The sequence below is a fragment of the Dicentrarchus labrax genome, unplaced genomic scaffold (assembly GCF_905237075.1).
Source record: "Dicentrarchus labrax unplaced genomic scaffold, dlabrax2021, whole genome shotgun sequence".
Classification (NCBI taxonomy): Eukaryota; Metazoa; Chordata; class Actinopteri; family Moronidae; genus Dicentrarchus; species Dicentrarchus labrax.
Window position 1 is genome coordinate 1 of NW_026136968.1, and position 19,598 is coordinate 19,598.

At 39.0% G+C, this 19,598-nt stretch overlaps 1 long non-coding RNA gene and 2 gene segments (V, D, J or C); 1 reads left to right on the forward strand and 2 right to left on the reverse strand.

Moving 5' to 3' along the window:
• Positions 1-1,127: 1,127 nt before the first annotated feature.
• Positions 1,128-15,710, forward strand: LOC127360897 (uncharacterized). Its single transcript, XR_007883964.1, has 3 exons — positions 1,128-1,254; positions 2,417-2,537; positions 15,493-15,710. It is a non-coding gene; the product is annotated as an uncharacterized LOC127360897 (long non-coding RNA).
• LOC127360887 (Ig kappa chain V region 3381-like) lies at positions 6,227-9,334 on the reverse strand. The segment is given in 3 exon segments: positions 6,227-6,372; positions 8,890-9,090; positions 9,198-9,334. Coding segments are annotated over 3 exon segments (423 nt in total).
• On the reverse strand, positions 13,656-19,571 carry LOC127360890 (immunoglobulin kappa variable 4-1-like). The segment is given in 3 exon segments: positions 13,656-13,791; positions 19,127-19,327; positions 19,435-19,571. Coding segments are annotated over 3 exon segments (423 nt in total).
• Between the last annotated feature and the right edge of the window lie 27 nt (positions 19,572-19,598).

The window sequence follows — 19,598 nt, forward strand, 5'->3', positions numbered from 1 at the left end:
CAGTCTGACTGAGGGAGGTTTTTGTACGACGCTTTTTCACTGTGTGAACACATGCTGACTGTTGATATAGTGATAACTCTGACAGTAGTAAACTGCTGCATCTTCAGTCTGGACTCCACTGATGGTCAGAGTGAAGTCAGAGTTTGATCCACTGCCTGTAAAACGACCTGGAATCCCCTGATGCTCGATTGCTAGTTACATAAATTAGCAGTTTAGGAGTTTCTCCATCTCTCTGTTGGTACCAGTGTAAATAGTTATTACTATAGACATTCTGACTGGTCCTACATGTGATGGTGACGGAGCCTCCCACAGCAGAGCTCACTGCTCCAGACTGAGTCACTGTGACCTGGCCTCTGGACTCTGAGGATACAGAGACAAAAACATAAAGCAGCGTCATGGTTTTGTGGGCTTCATTTCAGAGGGACGGATGTTCATAGAGGAGAGGAGTTTGATTCTCTGGACTTTACCTGTGAAGCAGCAGCAGAGGAGAGTCCAGATGAGGACGGAGATCAAAGTCATGTTTTTGATGAGGAGGATTTCTGTGTCTTCTGTTGTCATGAAGGACAGCTGTCAGTCATCCAGTGTTCAACTCTCAGGACTATAAACTCTCCCAGAGCACTGGAGCATGGTGCTGCTGATGCAAAGTGGCTCTCTATGGAAATGCTCTGACTGACTCCAACAGGGACTTGGATTCCTCTCATGATGCTGTTTATCAATGGATCAATCACTTTATCAGAGTATTGATTAGGAATGTGTCAGTGCTCATTTGTATGAGGCTTTGCTTTCAGTTTGATGGACACATTTTCTTCCAGAATATTTAGTGAATTCCCCCTAATTCACTACCACACAGATCAACATCACTGTGGGACACATTTAAACAAATATATTATCTATTATTTATTTTATATTCATCATAATATACAATAAACATATGTTTATGATCATTATTTACATTTGTCATCATTTATTGGAGACTTTTACTTAGAAATATCTTGTTTCATCGTTTCAATGTAACATGAATTAATACAGCTTTTATCATACAAAAAGATTAAATATATATTCATAGTTTATTTTTTAGACACTTTAACCAGTTATTAGATGAACTGGGTAAACTGGGAATGCGCTTGCTGAGTTTGTTTGTGTCAAAGTCAGAGAGCCGTGTCTCTCTACAGTGAGAGGTTTTTGTACGGCGGCTCAATGAGTTTGTATCACTGTGGTGGACTTTTGGTGGAGGAACCAGACTGGATGTTGGAAGTAAGTCAAATCTTTAATTTTTTTATCATTTCAGGACATATTTGTGTTTTTATATATATTTCAGGAAGAATTCTTGATTTTTCATATTAATGTTTATCTTCTGCAGAAATACTTTACACTCAGAGACAAACTTTGCATCAGGAATATAAATTCAAAACCTCATTGAAGTCAATTTAAAATATCAAGACAGAATATGAATCAGTATTTCCAACTTTAATGGTAAAAGTTTCATCTTGAGGGTTTGTAGGTTTAGTTCAGTGTGCCAAAGTCAGAGAGCCGTGTCTCTCTACAGTGAGAGGTTTTTGTACGGCGTTTGTATCACTGTGGTTGACTTTTGGTGGAGGAACCAGACAGGATGTTGAAAGTAAGTTTCCGTACAAATACTAAATACAATATTGTAAAGTAATGTTTTAAATGCAGTTTTTGTATGTCTGAAGCAGACAGATATATCTTGTTTTAATATTAACACTTGAAGTATTCATGTTTGTACTTGTCCTCCTTCATCATGGAGACTAACTCTTTGTTCTTTACACATTCCTGTCAAACTGAAATTCAAACAGCTTGAAGTGTAGAAAAGATAAAACTGCTAAACTTGTTGTACAAATGTTTCATTTTAAGATTCACTTTTACTTTTTGATATCAGAAATAACTGTTTTTAAATTAATTCAGATAAAATTATTATAGTCAAATTGAACATAGTGAAGATAAAGATGAGTAAACATTCAAAATCTCTTAATAGTGTTATATATTGTTTTAAAGTTACTGTTTGGTAATAATGATTGAAATCCACATGAAGAACATTTGATTGTAGTCAGTTCATTTTCTGTGTTTGTTCATGTTTCCACTAAATACTTTAAAGTAATGTATAGTTCAGGTTTTGGATGATTTTGATGATACAGTTTTTGATATTTTATTTCCAGTGTAGTTTGATATATTTCAGCTCATTCTGTATGATGATTCTCTCTGTGCTGATATGCATGAGAGGCTTCTTAAAGGGAAGTGAAACAATGTGTGAGTGAGTGACTGGTGGAGCAGAAAAACCATCTGACAGAAACTCCTTAAAGGAGAAAATCAACTCTCACACAGTAAAGGTGTCCAAGTGTCTGCTGCTTGATTGACAGCTGTGTGGTCCCTGTCCTCTAAGCTGATTGGTGTCTCCTAGGTGATGTCCGTCCCACCCTGACGGTGCTGCCCCCTCCAGTGAGGAGCTGCAGCAGGGGAAGGCCACGCTCATGTGTCTGGCCAACAAGGGCTTCCCCTCAGACTGGAGTCTGTCCTGGAAGGTGGACGGCAGCAGTAGCAGCAGCAGCTGGGAGGAGAGCAGGAGCCCCGGGTGCTGAAGGACGGCCACTACAGCTGGAGCAGCACCCTGAGGCTCTCTGCAGACCACTGGAGGAAGGTGGGCTCTGTGACCTGTGAGGCCACCCAGGGCTCCCAGACTCCGCTCTCAGAGACACTGAGGAGAGACAAGTGTTCCCAGTTCTGACCTGACTCACTGGGACTACTACTACTGGTTTTACTCTGCTACTGCTCTCAGTCTGCACTTGCTCATTATCTGTCTAAATCTTTCTTTACCTCCTCCCACTCTCTGATTACATGTTTCATTGAATAAATTTGTTTTTTTGATTATTTCAACAAAATAAAGACCAGTTCATCAAATAATTTGTTGTCATGTATGTTAATGTAAACTGATGTTGCTGTCTTCAAAGTTCTATTAAATCCACAAACATTGAATTCAATTTTAGGTAATGTCCTGAGAAAGACTACAACGTAGAAATGTTTAATATCTTTTCTCGATATTTAGAAAACATAAAAGTTATGCGATAATCCTTAATGAGAAGTTATTGTGACAGAGACATTATTAAAGTAATTTTATTCTTTACTCCAGATTCTTTAAAGCATTTGTGATTACATAAACTTCCTTATTACATTAATCATGAATTTATTTTTTAGGAACAAAGCTGATCGATAAAATATTAAGGAAGATGTTGTATTTGTCTTATTAATGAAGTGTGTCATTGGTAGAAACTTTAATATTAAAATGGTTTCACAAGTTTACAGAAAGTAAAATGAATCTGATGAAACTGCAAACTCTGGGAAGAAAGCATTGTATTTGAAAGATAAAATTGGATATTATCAACATATTATATCATCACAGGATCACTATCAGCAGTTTGTATTCAAATTATAACATAAATTGTGCATTTTCATATAAACACAAGGTCATTCAAATTATGTGGTGTATGTAAGTTTTTTGAAAACTAAACTGGCTTAAATATGAATTTCAAATTAAATTTAAATACTAAGAAATGAAAATAAATATTCTATTTCAGACATTTTGACTGATCAAAGCAGGTAAAGCACAGGTGTAATAATAACATTACAGGTTTTTTTTCAATTGCTAACATCTTTTTGCCCAATCCATTTCTACAATGCTAAGTTTTTCTTTACGTACAAGCTCACCCAATACCAAAACTATGGATGTTTTTGTGTTATTTACAAATGCTTACACACAACATGTCAGAAATAAAGACCTTATGAACAAAACCTTAAATATTCCATGAAGCCTCTACTTCTGCAACAAAAGAAGTTCAAAATCGATATTGAAACAGCTGATAAGCATTTATTACAGCTTTTTTCCAATTGCTAAAACACAATTTTGCAAACTAGGCTGGTTTTATCAAAATACTAAACACATTTCACAAAACCACACACCCAAACTGCAAAATCCCTCATATATCCTGCAAAATGAAGCGCTGCAACCAAAACTACATATAGCTTTATAAAAATCAAACTTTTGCACCAAATGGCACACACTTCATTCATATTACCAGATGTTTGTCTGACCAACTAGACACTGTTGGGCATAAGGAAAAACACTCTCATCTTCAGTATGCTTTGACATAATACTAAAATAGTTCAAACTGTAGAAAATTATTCAGATTGTTCACATGCACAGAAATATTTGCAGATACACACACACACACACACACACACACACACACACACACACACTCTGTTGAAACATTTATTTTTTCATTTTTCACCAAACAAGTCAGTGCAACATATGCACAGCAGATATATTTACATTGGGGTGAACAAAGATATGCTCACAAAAAACAGTAAACTGAAAAAGAAAAGTGCAGAAAATATATATATATATATATATATATAAAGACGTGTGGTATTTTTCTAGTGCTTACTTCCTGATTGAAGCGGTAACAATGAACCATTGAGGAGTTTGGCCAGGTGGCACATATATTGGCCAATTAGCTCATGTAGTGTCATTTTGATTGGCAGTGTTTTGAAATAGCAAACATGTGACTTTATGTCAGATTGTTGTGTCCTATGTAGAGAACCGTGTTCAGTGCATTTAAAAATGTGTGTAAAGCAGAAAATGTGTTTAGAGTTTTGGAGACTTGAGAAGAGGTTTTGCTCTCTGTGTGTCACTTTAAAGAATTGTGCTATGCATGTCATTTTAGTGTGTTAGCAATTGGAAAAAAAACTGTAATAAACATATCAATGAAACATTGAGAAATAGCTGATTTTTGTAATTAGGGTAAAATAGATCAACCACAGCTAATTCCAATCTCAATCAGAGACATAGCCAGGTGTGGAAGTTCTTTCACTGACATACACATTGCAGTATAAAGGGGACTTTCTGGACTGAGTTTATTCAATGTGGATACAGAGCAACACAGATGAGAAGAGAAAGAAAGAATAATGTCTGGATAAGGAAGACGAATAGTTGGGCTAGGGAGAGGAAGAGGGCCAGAGGTGGATAAGGCATGCCAAGCGTTTCTATCCAAGGTGCATAGCGAGAGATGACATTAGATGTGATGAGGATGAGAACATGCGCCAGATGCTGAAGATCGTATGGATTAGAACAGGACTGTGCATTTTTGTTTCTTTCCCATCTGTGCCTCTTTTTTTGTTGTCAAAGTGTGTATCTGACAGTATTTTGACACATTTTGAACCAAAGGACACATAGTTTGGATTATTTGTTGATCACTGGCTGCAATTTCATGTTGATAATATTGTAAAGCTTTAACTTCTGCAATTTTGTCACTTGCAATTTTTTTCTACTGTACATTCTATAAAGTAAAGATGACTCATTCACTTTTGCGTAGTTTGTTGCCAAAAATGCACACATTTGACCTTCAAGCCAAAAATGTAGGGTGGTTTACAGTAAAATGAAACTGAATTAAAAACAACAATGGATTTCTCATTGTCTACTGTTTGCAGGTAGAGCATGAAAAGTTATGGAGTTTTTGTAATGCTATCAACTGTTTGTATTTAGAAAGTTGTTGTGCTATGATTGATTGATCTGTTCCTCTTGGAAAGAAAACGTGCTAGTGTTTTAACAGAATGGTTTGATTTTGAGTCAGGTTTGCTGTGTTTTGATAGAGTTTGTGTATATAGAGAATGTTTTTTGCATTTTGAAATGTAGAGTTGGTGTTTAAAGAACGAAATGTGGTTTTGAGCAGAAAATGTACTATTTGGCTAAAAGTGTGAGGTAGGTGTGTTGCTGTGTTAATAGTTTCGATAAAGTCTCTTAAGTTTAGGTAAACACTTGTTAGCAATTGAAGAAAACTGTAACACTGGCTCTGTTTCATTCAGTGTCCCAGTAAGGCCTTTCAGTGAGTGAGCATGCACAGAACCAGAGCTCTGAGACTGGCTCACCTAAATGTAATGCAGCCATCATTAATGTAATAAATACACCTGTGCTTTTCCTGCTTTGGCAAGTCAAAATGTCTGCCATGAAAAGTGTCTATTCCCTCTATCAGTTCAGTACCATATACAGGTTCATTTCCACTGTTCTCCTGCAGACTGTTTAGTGTGTGTGTGTGTGTGTGTGTGTGTGTGTGTGTGTGTGTGTGTGTGTGTCCTCAGTGAAGTGTATCAGTCTCTGCAGTAGCTTCCAGCTGCAGCAGTCAGTTCAGTATCTGTTCAGTCTGACTGAGGGAGGTTTTTGTACGACGCTTTTTCACTGTGTGAACACTCTCTGACTGTTGATATAGTGATCACTCTGACAGTAGTAAACTGCTGCATCTTCAGTCTGGACTCCACTGATGGTCAGAGTGAAGTCAGAGTTTGATCCACTGCCTGTAAAACGACCTGGAATCCCTGATGCTCGACTGCTAGCATAGTAAATGAGCAGTTTAGGCGTTTCTCCATCTCTCTGTTGGTACCAGGCCAAAGCATGGTAGCTGCTCCAAGTATAGACATTCTGACTGGTCCTACATGTGATGGTGACGGAGCGTCCCAGAGCAGAGCTCACTGCTCCAGACTGAGTCACTGTGTCCTGGCCTCTGGACTCTGAGGATACAGAGACAAAAACATAAAGCAGCGTCATGGTTTTGTGGGCTTCATTTCAGAGGGACGGATGTTCATAGAGGAGAGGAGTTTGATTCTCTGGACTTTACCTGTGAAGCAGCAGCAGAGGAGAGTCCAGATGAGGACGGAGATCAAAGTCATGTTTTTGATGAGGAGGATTTCTGTGTCTTCTGTTGTCATGAAGGACAGCTGTCAGTCATCCAGTGTTCAACTCTCAGGACTATAAACTCTCCCAGAGCACTGGAGCATGGTGGTGCTGATGCAAAGTGGCTCTCTATGGAAATGTATGAGAGACCATGTTCTCAGTACTGACCGGACTCACTGGGACTCTGCTTCTGTTTTTACCTTGCTACAGCTTTAAATCTGCACTTTCTATCATTCCAACATTTTAACTGAATTAAACTTTAGATCATGACATTTTTATTGTTCCAATAATGCCGATGCTGTTAATGCTGTAAGCCAATAAAGAGATTTTCTTTCTTTGGATCAAATGTTTCTTTCATGGATCCCTGTACACTAACAACAGATGTCTAATTACATATTTTCACATGTGCAGGATTATAACCAATGTCAGAGTAAGATTTTCTCATCATTGTTGATAGTAAATACAATCGAGGAAAAATAAATAAAAATAAAAATAAGATAACATGATAAAAAATGTGCACACAACCTGTTTCATCAGGTTTCCCCATACTGGACACTTTTTAATGTCTGTGTGAGAAAGACGTGAAACAACATTGTTCACACACATTTAAAAAAAACCTTTCCATCAGAGTCAGTTTTTAAAGAACTTCCTGAGCTCAAGGAGACACTCAGACGTGTGGGGGAACGTATTTTAATTTGGGTGGGGCTAAACTGGACACATGTATGTGCACAACAACTTATGTGGATGTTCATATTAATGTCTAGAAAAAACAACTGACTTATGTTAGAAACTCTTTCTAGTTAAATCTAGACAGCTAAATCTCTCTCAAACATGTGATTGAGGATATTCAACCTCATCTGCTGAAGACTTGGTCAAACCTGCAAAACTGGAATGAAAAGAAATCTAAAATATACAGGCTGAACATGCATGGGCTGACTACCAAACTGCTCTCTCTCTCTCTCTCTCTCTCTCTCTCTCTCTCTCTCTCTCCTTGCTGCATTTTAGAGTCTTCAGATAGTTCAAAACAATACATCAACTCGAGTCTGACCTGTGGTCTCTCTCTCTCCCCTGTTCTGTCTATATTGAGCTGTCTAATCAATGAAAAAGGCATAAAGCCCCAGAAATTATAATAAAAAGAGAAATTATGGTAGGTTTTATGTATCTGAAAAAAATATAAAAAAGGTCACAACATTTAACATGTTTAACAGTTAAATCAATTTCTGCTCAAGCTCCATTCAGTAGCTGTTCTGGAGCTTTTGATCAAATCCCATGGTCTTCCTCAGCAGATGGAGTTCACCCAGTTGTCATGGAATATTTTAACTTTGATGCCAACATGGACAAGAAGTCCTGAAAATGCTCAGAGGAATGGGAATCTGAACAACTACAATTCAGTGACAACTGGGAGACTCCATCAGCTGAAGAAGATCATGTGATCCACCAACATAGAGCCAGAAGGTCTGTCCTAGGTTTCTGCTTCTTAAAAAGGCAGTTTTTCCTTGCCCCCGTCGCCAAGTGCTTGCTCATGGTGGTACTGTTGGGTCTCTGTAAATGTTTTAAAGAGTTCGGTCTAGACCTGCTCTGTTTGAAAAGTGTCCTGAGATAACTTCTGTTATGAATTGGCGCTATACAAATAAAATTGAATTGAATTGAAGTGATATGATTGAAAGCTCCACAACAGTTAGTGGATGGATGTTGTACAGAGATTGTCTGGGTATTTTCAACGTCAACCAATAACTTTCAGTCTCAATGTCTTTGTGTGGTATTTTAGTTGCATATAAAAGAAAATTTGTTTTTTATGTTGATATATTTATATCACGTAGGTCACTTTTGTCTTGTTATGTCTCCAGTTAATCTTCTGGTGTGTGTGTGTATGTATATGTGTGTGTGTGTGTGTGTGTGTGTGTGTGTGTGTGTGTGTGTGTCCTCAGTGAAGTGTATCAGTCTCTGCAGTAGCTTCCAGCTGCAGCAGTCAGTTCAGTTTCTGTTCAGTCTGACTGAGGGAGGTTTTTGTACGACGCTTTTTCACTGTGTAAACACATACTGACTGTTGATATAGTGATAACTCTGACAGTAGTAAACTGCTGCATCTTCAGTCTGGACTCCACTGATTGTCAGAGTGAAGTCAGAGTTTGATCCACTGCCTGTAAAACGACCTGGAATCCCTGATGCTCGAGTGCTAGCATAGTAAATGAGCAGTTTAGGAGTTTCTCCATCTCTCTGTTGGTACCAGGATAAAAGGTGGTTGTTGCTCCAAACACGAACATTCTGACTGGTCCTACATGTGATGGTGACGGAGCCTCCCAGAGCAGAGATCACTGCTCCAGACTGAGTCACTGTGACCTGGCCTCTGGACTCTGAGGATACAGAGACAAAAACATAAAGCAGCGTCATGGTTTTGTGGGCTTCATTTCAGAGGGACGGATGTTCATAGAGGAGAGGAGTTTGATTCTCTGGACTTTACCTGTGAAGCAGCAGCAGAGGAGAGTCCAGATGAGGACGGAGATCAAAGTCATGTTTTTGATGAGGAGGATTTCTGTGTCTTCTGTTGTCATGAAGGACAGCTGTCAGTCATCCAGTGTTCAACTCTCAGGACTATAAACTCTCCCAGAGCACTGGAGCATGGTGCTGCTGATGCAAAGTGGCTCTCTATGGAAATGTATGAGAGACCATGTTCTCAGTACTGACCGGACTCACTGGGACTCTGCTTCTGTTTTTACCTTGCTACAGCCTAAATTTTCATTCCACCATTTTAACAAATTTGAACTTCAGATTATGACATTTTCATTGTCCCAATAATGCCGATGCTGTTAATGCTATACATCAATCAAAAGATATTTTCTGTCTTTAGATCAAATAATTTTTCATGGATCCCTGTTTACCAACAACAGATGTCTTATTCCGTATTTTCACATTTGCAGGATTATAACCAATGTCAAAATAAGACTTTCATATCATTGTTGATAGTTAATACAATCTTTGAAAAAAAGATAAAAATAAAAGTAATATAGCATGAGTAAAAAATGTGCACACAAACTATGTCGTCAGGTTTCCCCATACTGGACACTTTTTGTGTTTAACGTGTATGTGCACAACAACTTATGTGGATGTTCATATTAATGTTTAGAAAAACAACTGACATATGTTGGAAACTCTTTCTAGTTAAATCTAGACAGCTAAATCTCTCTCAAACATGTGATTGAGGATATTTAACCTCATCTGCTGAAGACTTGGTCAAACTTGCAAAACTGGAATGAAAAGAAATCTAAAATATACAGGCTGAACATGCATGGGCTGACTACCAAACTGCTCTCTCTCTCTCGCTCTCTCTCTCTCTCTCTCTCTCTCTCTCTCTCTCTCTCTCGTCAAGTCTGACCTGTGGTCTCTCTCCCTCCCCTGTTCTGTCTATTTTGAGCTGTCTAATTAATGAAAAAGGCATAAAGCCCCAAAAATTATATTAAAAAGAGAAATTATGGTAGGTTTTATGTCTCTGAAAACATATAAAAATGTCACAACATTTAACATTTTAACATTCAAATCAATTCTTGTTGAAGCTCCATTCAGTCGCTCTTCTAGAGGTTTTGATCAAATCCCATGGTCTTCCTCAGCAGATGGAGTTCACCCAGTTGTCAGGGAATATTTGAACTTTGATGTCAACATGGACATCTTACTAGTCTTACTAGTTCTTTATTCCTTCTTAAACAGCACTGTGTTTATTGTTGTATACAGACCTCCAGTGTTGGTAGTTAATTTTTTACTTTTTTAGCCGTAGTTGTACTTAGTTTTTTTAAATATAAACAATGTGTAGAAATGTGGACACAACAACCACCACACAACAAAACACCAGAGGTTATTCACGTGAGGACTTCCTACGGTATCGGGATTTACGTGTCGCATGCCCCGAGGGAGATCCCGGTGGAGTGAAGGAGAGGAACCAGAGCAGGTTGGTGAGGACCAAAAAGATAGAGAGGCGGTGGAGATACAAGCCATGTCTTCCCTCGGTTGTCTTGGGAAACGTACGCTTGCTGAACAACAAGACGGACGAGCTCTCGGCACTGGTCAACGGACAGCGAGAATATCGGGAGTGCAGCATATTATGTCTGACGGAGACATGGCTGAATGACATTACACCAGACTGTTCAGTGGAACTAGCTTTTCACTAGTTTCGGGCCGACAGGAGGAAACAGAGCGGTAAAAAGTCTGGAGGAGGTCTCGCTGTCTTTGTGAACTCTAAATGGTGTAACCCTGGACATGTTGTCAAGAAGGCAGAAATCTGCACGCCTGATATTGAACTTCTGGCCATAGGGTTAAGGCCATACTATCTGCCCCGTGAGATTACGGCCACTATTGTCGTCACTGTTGACATTCCTCCATCGGCAGTAGTGGCGCACGCCTGGGACGTCGACACGTCATCCCAGGGAAGCTGAAAGCCATCATCATCACCCCTGTCATCCTCACCACGCTGAGCTGAGGCAGCTCAGGAGCATCTTCAGTTCCAGCCTCAAGCCTCAAAGCAGTTTGGAGGCTCATTTGTACCATCTGCCATCAGACTCCACAACCACAGCTCCCAGTTCCTCCAACCTCCACAACCACAGCTCCCAGTTCCTCCAACCCCAGCAGACAAAGACTGGTTTAGAACTCCTACCTACAACGCACAAACCTTTTGCACTATTTCTATTTAATTTCCACTTTAGTAGTTTGGTAGTTTTAGTTTAGTTTCAGTTTTTTAGTTTTAGTCAAGTTTAATTCTGCTCATATTTTGGACTCCATGTCCTACTTGAACAACAAATAGTGTATATACTTTAATTTATACTTTTTATATCTTCTAATATTAATACTATTAGCAATATTTTTACTGTGCTATTCTATTCTATTTCTATTCTTTGTTTTCTGTTTTTGAGCTGCTTTGCCCTATTGCTGCTGTGTCAAAATTAATTTCTCCTTAGGGGGATATATAAAGGAATTATCTTCTTGTCTTATCTTATCTTAATATTTGTATATATTGCTGTGTAAAACAGTGGATCATTTTATTCCAAACACACTGAGTTGTCTCAGGGTCAGATAGCTGGATTTTAACATATCAGGTGATGATGTTAGAAATATTTCTCACTGTCCTACTCTGTACTGAACTGTGCTGTATCACATCATTTTTTCATGATTTAATCAACAAGAGGAGACTCAAATTGTTTGAGATTCATAAAACGGTGTTAATAATATACAATTTATAAAACCAATTCATTTTATTGTGCTGGGAGCTGAAATTATTTCAACAAAAATAACTTTTCTGTCAAAGCAAATGTAAAAAAGCTCCCAGACAGGAGAGACCATGTTCTCAGTACTGACCGGACTCACTGGGACTCTGCTTCTGTTTTTACCTTGCTACAGCTTTAAATCTGCACTTTCTATCATTCCACCAATATATAAACTTCAAATTGTGACATTTTCATTGTCCCAAAAATGCAGATGCTGTTAATGCTGTAAATTAGTGAAGATATTTTCTTTCTTTGAATCAAATGTTTTTTTCATGGATCCCTGTTTACCAACAATAGATGTCTTATTCCATATTTTCACATGTGCAGGATTATAACCAATGTCAGAATAAGATTTTCTCACCATTGGTGATAACTAATATAATCTGTGAAAAGAAGCTGAAAATAAAAATAACAGCATGAGTGAAAAATGTGCATACAACCTGTTTCATTGGGTTTCCCCATACTGGACACTTTTTGTTTATAACGTGTATGTGCACAACAACTTATGTGGATGTTCATATTAATGTTTATAAAAGAAAACAACTGACATATGTTGGAAACTCTTTCTATTTAAATCTAGACAGCTAAATCTCTCTCAAACGTGTTCTGTCTATATTGAGCTGTCTAATCAATGAAAAAGGCATAAAGCCCCAAAATTATGTTCAAAAGAGAAATTATGGTAGGTTTTATGTATCTGAAAAAATATAAAAAGGTCACAACATTTAACATGATTAACAATCAAATCAATTTCTGCTCAAGCTCCATTCAGTCATTGTTCTGGAGCTTTTGATCAAATCCCATGGTCTTCCTCAGCAGATGGAGTTCACCCAGTTGTCATGGAATATTTTAACTTTGATGCCAACATGGACAAGAAGTCCTGAAAATGCTCAGAGGAATGGGAATTTGAACAACTACAATTCAATGACAACTGGGAGACTCCATCAGCTGAAGAAGATCATGTGATATGATTGAAAGCTCCACAACAGTTAGTGGATGGATGTTGTACAGAGATTGTCTGGGTATTTCCAACGTCAACCAATAACTTTCACTCTCAATGTCTTTGTGTGGTATTTTAGTTGCATATAAAAGAAAATGTCTTTTTTATGTTGATATATTTATATCACGTAGGTCACTTTTGTCTTGTTATGTCTCCAGTTAATCTTTATTTTATTTATTTTAATACTTTATGAAATTTGAGGGATGTACAGGTTTTGATTGGTCCATCTTTGATTATGAACGTTTCTGATATTAGTCTTTATATTCTTTGTTAATAGGATGTAGTTGAAATAGCTGTGATCCAGAATAAAGCAGAGGTCAAAGGTCATGACCAAGACAGCTCTCATTAACTCTCTCATTGGCTTCGCTTGATACTTTTACAAACCAGATAAGAACATGGGATTATAATAAGAAACTGTGAGGGAGAAAGTAATTTGATTTCCTGCAAGATTATATTTTATCACTGAACTTGTTTTAATACGTGTTCACTGGTGGTGGTGTGTGTGTGTGTCACTGTGTGTATGTGTGTGTGTGTTTGTGAGTGTGTGTGTGTGTGTGTGTGTGTGTGTGTGTGTGTGTCCTCAGTGAAGTGTATCAGTCTCTGCAGTAGCTTCCAGCTGCAGCAGTCAGTTCAGTTTCTGTTCAGTCTGACTGAGGGAGGTTTTTGTACGACGCTTTTTCACTGTGTGAACACTCTCTGACTGTTGATTTCATGATAACTCTGACAGTAGTAAACTGCTGCATCTTCAGTCTGGACTCCACTGATGGTCAGAGTGAAGTCAGAGTTTGATCCACTGCCTGTAAAACGACCTGGAATTCCTGACAATCGCTGATTAGCATACTTAATAAGCAGTTTAGGAGCTTCTCCATCTCTCTGTTGGTACCAGTGTAAATAGCTCCCACCATAAACCTTCTGACTGGTCCTACATGTGATGGTGACGGAGCCTCCCAGAGCAGAGCTCACTGCTCCAGACTGAGTCACTGTGACCTGGCCTCTGGACTCTGAGGATACAGAGACAAAACATAAAGCAGCGTCATGGTTTTGTGGGCTTCATTTCAGAGGGACGGATGTTCATAGAGGAGAGGAGTTTGATTCTCTGGACTTTACCTGTGAAGCAGCAGCAGAGGAGAGTCCAGATGAGGACGGAGATCAAAGTCATGTTTTTGATGAGGAGGATTTCTGTGTCTTCTGTTGTCATGAAGGACAGCTGTCAGTCATCCAGTGTTCAACTCTCAGGACTATAAACTCTCCCAGAGCACTGGAGCATGGTGCTGCTGATGCAAAGTGGCTCTCTATGGAAATGCTCTGACTGACTCCAACAGGGACTTGGATTCCTCTCATGATGCTGTTTATCAATGGATCAATCACTTTATCAGAGTATTGATTAGGAATGTGTCAGTGCTCATTTGTATGAGGCTTTGGTTTCAGTTTGATGGACACATTTTCTTCCAGAATATTTAGTGAATTCCCCTAATTCACTACCACACAGATCAACATCACTGTGGGACACATTTAAACAAAATTTTATTTTTCATTTATATTCATTATAATCTACAGTAAACAAATGTTTACGATCATTATTTATTTTTTGTTACAATTTATTGGAGAGTTTTTCATTACAAAATTATCATTTCATTGTTTTAATGTAACATAAATTAATAGACCTTATTTCACAAAAAAAGATCGGCTCAATGAGTTTGTATCACTGTGGTTGACTTTTGGTGGAGGAACCAGACTGGAAGTTTCTGCACAAATACTAAATACAATATTGTAAAGTAATATTTAAAATGAGTTTTTGGATGTTTGAAGCAGACAGATATATCTTGTTTTAATTCTAACACTTGAAGTATTCATGTTTGTACTTTTTCTCCTATATCGTGGAGGCTAACTCTTTGTTCTTTACACATTACTGTCAAACTGAAATTTAAACAGCTTTAAGTGTAGAAAAGATATAAATGCAAATCTGTTTTAGAAATACATAATTTTAAAGATTAATTTAATGTTTTACACAGCAGTTATAACTGTTTTCAAATAAATTAAGATTAGACTTTTCAAGTAAAATTTAATAGATTGAAGATAAGTATTTGAAAATCTTCAAAATCCTTTCATAGTGTTATATGTTGTTTTAAAGTTACAGTTTGGTAATGATGATTGAAATCCACATGAAGAACATATCATTGTAGTCAGTTCATTTTTTGATATGCATGGGAGGCTTCTTAAACGGAAGTGAAACAATGTGTGAGTGAGTGACTGGTGGAGCAGAAAAACCATCTGACAGAAACTCCTTAAAGGAGAAAATCAACTCTCACACAGTAAAGGTGTCCAAGTGTCTGCTGCTTGATTGACAGCTGTGTGGTCCCTGTCCTCTAAGCTGATTGGTGTCTCCTAGGTGATGTCCGTCCCACCCTGACGGTGCTGCCCCCTCCAGTGAGGAGCTGCAGCAGGGGAAGGCCACACTCATGTGTCTGACCAACAAGGGCTTCCCCTCAGACTGGAGTCTGTCCTGGAAGGTGGACGGCAGCAGCAGCAGCAGCAGCTGGGAGGAGAGCAGGAGCCCCGGGGTGCTGAAGGACGGCCACTACAGCTGGAGCAGCACCCTGAGGCTCTCTGCAGACCACTGGAGGAAGGTGGGCTCTGTGACCTGTGAGGCCACCCAGGGCTCCCAGACTCCGCTCTCAGAGACACTGAGGAGAGACCAGTGTTCCCAGTCCTAACCTGACTCACTGGGACTCTGATACTGGTTTTACTCTGCTACTGCTCTCAGTCTGCACTTTGCAATACCGTTGCTCTCTCACTCTTTCTCTGTCTCTGTCTCTCTCTCTCGATGGTTTCAAGATTTCAAAATAATAAAGATTTAATAATTCCTATAAAAAGGAAATTATTAAAACATAGGAGACTAGCACCTTGGTACAACCACCAAACCCGCCAGTTAAAACAAATAGCTAGGAAATCTGAAAGGAAATGGCGCTCTTCCAAATTATCAGAATATCGCTCAATTTGGCAAGATAATCTTAAAATTTATAGAAAGCCCCTCTGTAATGCCAGAGGAGCCTATTACTCAGCACTAATAGAAGAAAATAAGAGTAACCCTAGGTTCCTCTTCAGCACTGTAGCCAGGCTGACAGAGAGTCACAGCTCTATTGAGCCACATATCCCCATAAACTTAAGTAGCAACGACTTCCTGAGCTTCTTCTATAATAAAATTATTACTATTAGAGAGAAAATGAATCACCAACTGCCATCAACAGTTATCAGTGGCTCTCCAAGTTCAGGGACTTTTGCTAATGTAAACTTAGATATATATTTAGACTGTTTCTCTGCTATTGATCTTCATCAGTTAACTTCAATAATTTCTTCATCGAAGCCATCAACCTGTCTATTAGACCCGATCCCAACTAGGCTGCTTAAAGAAGTTGTTCCCTTAATTGGCACTTCTTTACTGGATATGATTAATCTTTCTTTATTATCAGGATATGTACCACAGTCCTTTAAAGTAGCTGTAATTAAACCCCTTCTTAAAAAAGCCCACTCTTGACCCAGGGGTTTTAGCCAACTATAGACCAATCTCTAACCTCCCCTTCCTCTCTAAGATTCTGGAGAAAGTAGTCGCCAAAGAGTTGTGTGAATTTCTACATAACAATAGTTTATTTGAGGATTTTCAGTCAGGATTTAGAGTTCATCACAGCACAGAGACAGCTCTGGTTAAAGTTAACCAGTTAACAAGTTCTGACTGCTTCTGACAATGGACTTGTCTCTGTACTTGAGACTTGAGCATTACTCAGTACTCGTGCTGCAGCGTTCTGAATTAATTGGAGCGTTTTAATGGACTTATTGGGGCAACCTGATAATAAAGAGTTGCAGTAATCCAGCCTTGAAGTAACAAATGCATGGATTAGTTTTTCTGCATCTGTCTGTGATAGTATGTGTCTAATTTTCCTAATATTACGTAGATGAAAGAAGGCGGTCCTAGAGGTCTGCTTTATGTGGAAGTTAAATGACAAATCCTGATCAAAGATAACTCCAAGATTCCTGACAGTGGTGCTAGAGGCCAAGTTAATGCCATCTAGAGTAACTATATCTTTAGACAGTGAGTCTCTAAGGTTTTTGGGGCCAAGAACAAGAATTTCGTTTTTTTCTGAGTTTAACATCAGAAAATTGCAGGTCATCCAGGATTTTATGTCCTTAAGACATGTTTGTAATTTAGATAATTGATTAATTTCATTGGGCTTGATTGATAGATATAACTGCGTATCATCTGCATAACAGTGAAAGTTAATGGAGTGATTCCTAATAATGTTGCCTAAAGGGAGCATATATAAAGTAAATAGTATTGGTCCAAGTACGGAACCTTGTGGAACTCCATGACTAACTGTAGTTTAGACACATCCTATCACAGACAGATGCAGAAAAACTAATCCATGCATTTGTTACTTCAAGGCTGGATTACTGCAACTCTTTACTATCAGGTTGCCCCAATAAGTCTATTAAAACGCTCCAATAATTCAGAACGCTGCAGCACGAGTACTGACAGGAACTAGAAAAAGAGATCACATCTCTCCTGTACTAGCTTCTCTGCATTGGCTCCCTGTAAAATGTGGAATTGAATTTAAAATCCTCCTCCTCACCTATAAAGCTCTTCATTCTCAGGCCCCTTCATATCTTAAAGAGCTCATAGTACCCTATTACCCCTCTAGAACACTACGTTCTCTGAATGCTGGGCTACTTGTTCCTATAGTATCTAAAAGTAGAACAGGAGCCAGAGCCTTCAGTTACCAAGCTCCTCTCCTGTGGAACCAGCTTCCATTTGTGGTTCGGGAGGCAGACACCCTCACCACATTCAAGAGTAGGCTTAAGACGTTCCTCTTTGATAAAGCTTATAGTTAGGGCTGGATCAGGTGAGTCCTGAACCATCCCTTAGTTATGCTTCTATAGGCCTAGACTATCGGGGGGATTTCCCATGGTGCACTGAGCTCCTCCCTTCCTCTCTCTTTATGCACTCATTCATGTCCCTTTAATGCATGTTACTAACTCCACTTCTTCCCCGGAGTTCATGTGCTTTCTCATCTCGCAGGTTCTCATGGATCCTGGTGGAGCCTCCTGCCATGGTCCTGCTTGACTGCCATTGCCAATACTGTTGTTGCTGTGCACCTGTCTGTCTGTCTGTCTCTCTCTCTCTCTCTCTCTGCCTCTCTCTCTCTCTCTCTCTCTCTCACCCCAACTGGTCGAGACAGACGACCACCCACCTAGAGCCGGAGGATCTGTCCTAGGTTTCTGCCTTTTAACAGGCAGTTTTTCCTTGCCCTTGTCCCCAAGTGCTTGCTCATGGTGGTACTGTTGGGTCTCTGTAATTAATGTTAAAGAGTTCGGTCTAGACCTGCTCTATTTGAAAAGTGTCCTGAGATAACTTCTGTTATGAATTGGCACTATACAAATAAAATTGAATTGAATTGAATTGAATTGAATTGAATTGAACTGCGAGACTCCATCAGCTGAAGAAGATCATGTGATATGATTGAAAGCTCCACAACAGTTAGGGGATGGATTTTGTACAGAGATTGTCTGGGTATTTCCAACGTCAACCAATAACTTTCAGTCTCAGTGTCTTTGTGTGGTATTTTAGTTGCATATAAAAGAAAATGTGTTTTTTTATGTTGATATATTTATATCACGTAGGTCACTTTTGTCTTGTTATGTCTCCAGTTAATCTTTATTTATCTATTTATTTTAATACTTTAATAAATTTGAGGAATTAATCTTAATCTTTGATTATGAACGTTTCTGATATTAGTCTTTATACTCTTTGTTAATTGGATGTAGTTGAAATAGCTGTGATCCAGAATAAAGCAGAGGTAAAAGGTCATGACCAAGACAGCGTGTGTGTGTGTGTGTGTGTGTGTGTGTGTGTGTGTGTGTCCTCAGTGAAGTGTATCAGTCTCTGCAGTAGCTTCCAGCTGCAGCAGTCAGTTCAGTTTCTGTTCAGTCTGACTGAGGGAGGTTTTTGTACGACGCTTTTTCACTGTGTGAACAACCACTGACTGTTGATGTAATGTTCACTCTGACAGTAGTAAACTGCTGCATCTTCAGTCTGGACTCCACTGATGGTCAGAGTGAAGTCAGAGTTTGATCCACTGCCTGTAAAACGACCTGGAATCCCTGATGCTCGAGTGCTAGCAAAGTAAATGAGCAGTTTAGGAGTTTCTCCATCTCTCTGTTGGTACCAGGCTAAACGGTGGTATGGGCTACCATAATATACATCCTGACTGGTCCTACATGTGATGGTGACGGAGCCTCCCAGAGCAGAGCTCACTGCTCCAGACTGAGTCACTGTGACCTGGCCTCTGGACTCTGAGGATACAGAGACAAAAACATAAAGCAGCGTCATGGTTTTGTGGGCTTCATTTCAGAGGGACGGATGTTCATAGAGGAGAGGAGTTTGATTCTCTGGACTTTACCTGTGAAGCAGCAGCAGAGGAGAGTCCAGATGAGGACGGAGATCAAAGTCATGTTTTTGATGAGGAGGATTTCTGTGTCTTCTGTTGTCATGAAGGACAGCTGTCAGTCATCCAGTGTTCAACTCTCAGGACTATAAACTCTCCCAGAGCACTGGAGCATGGTG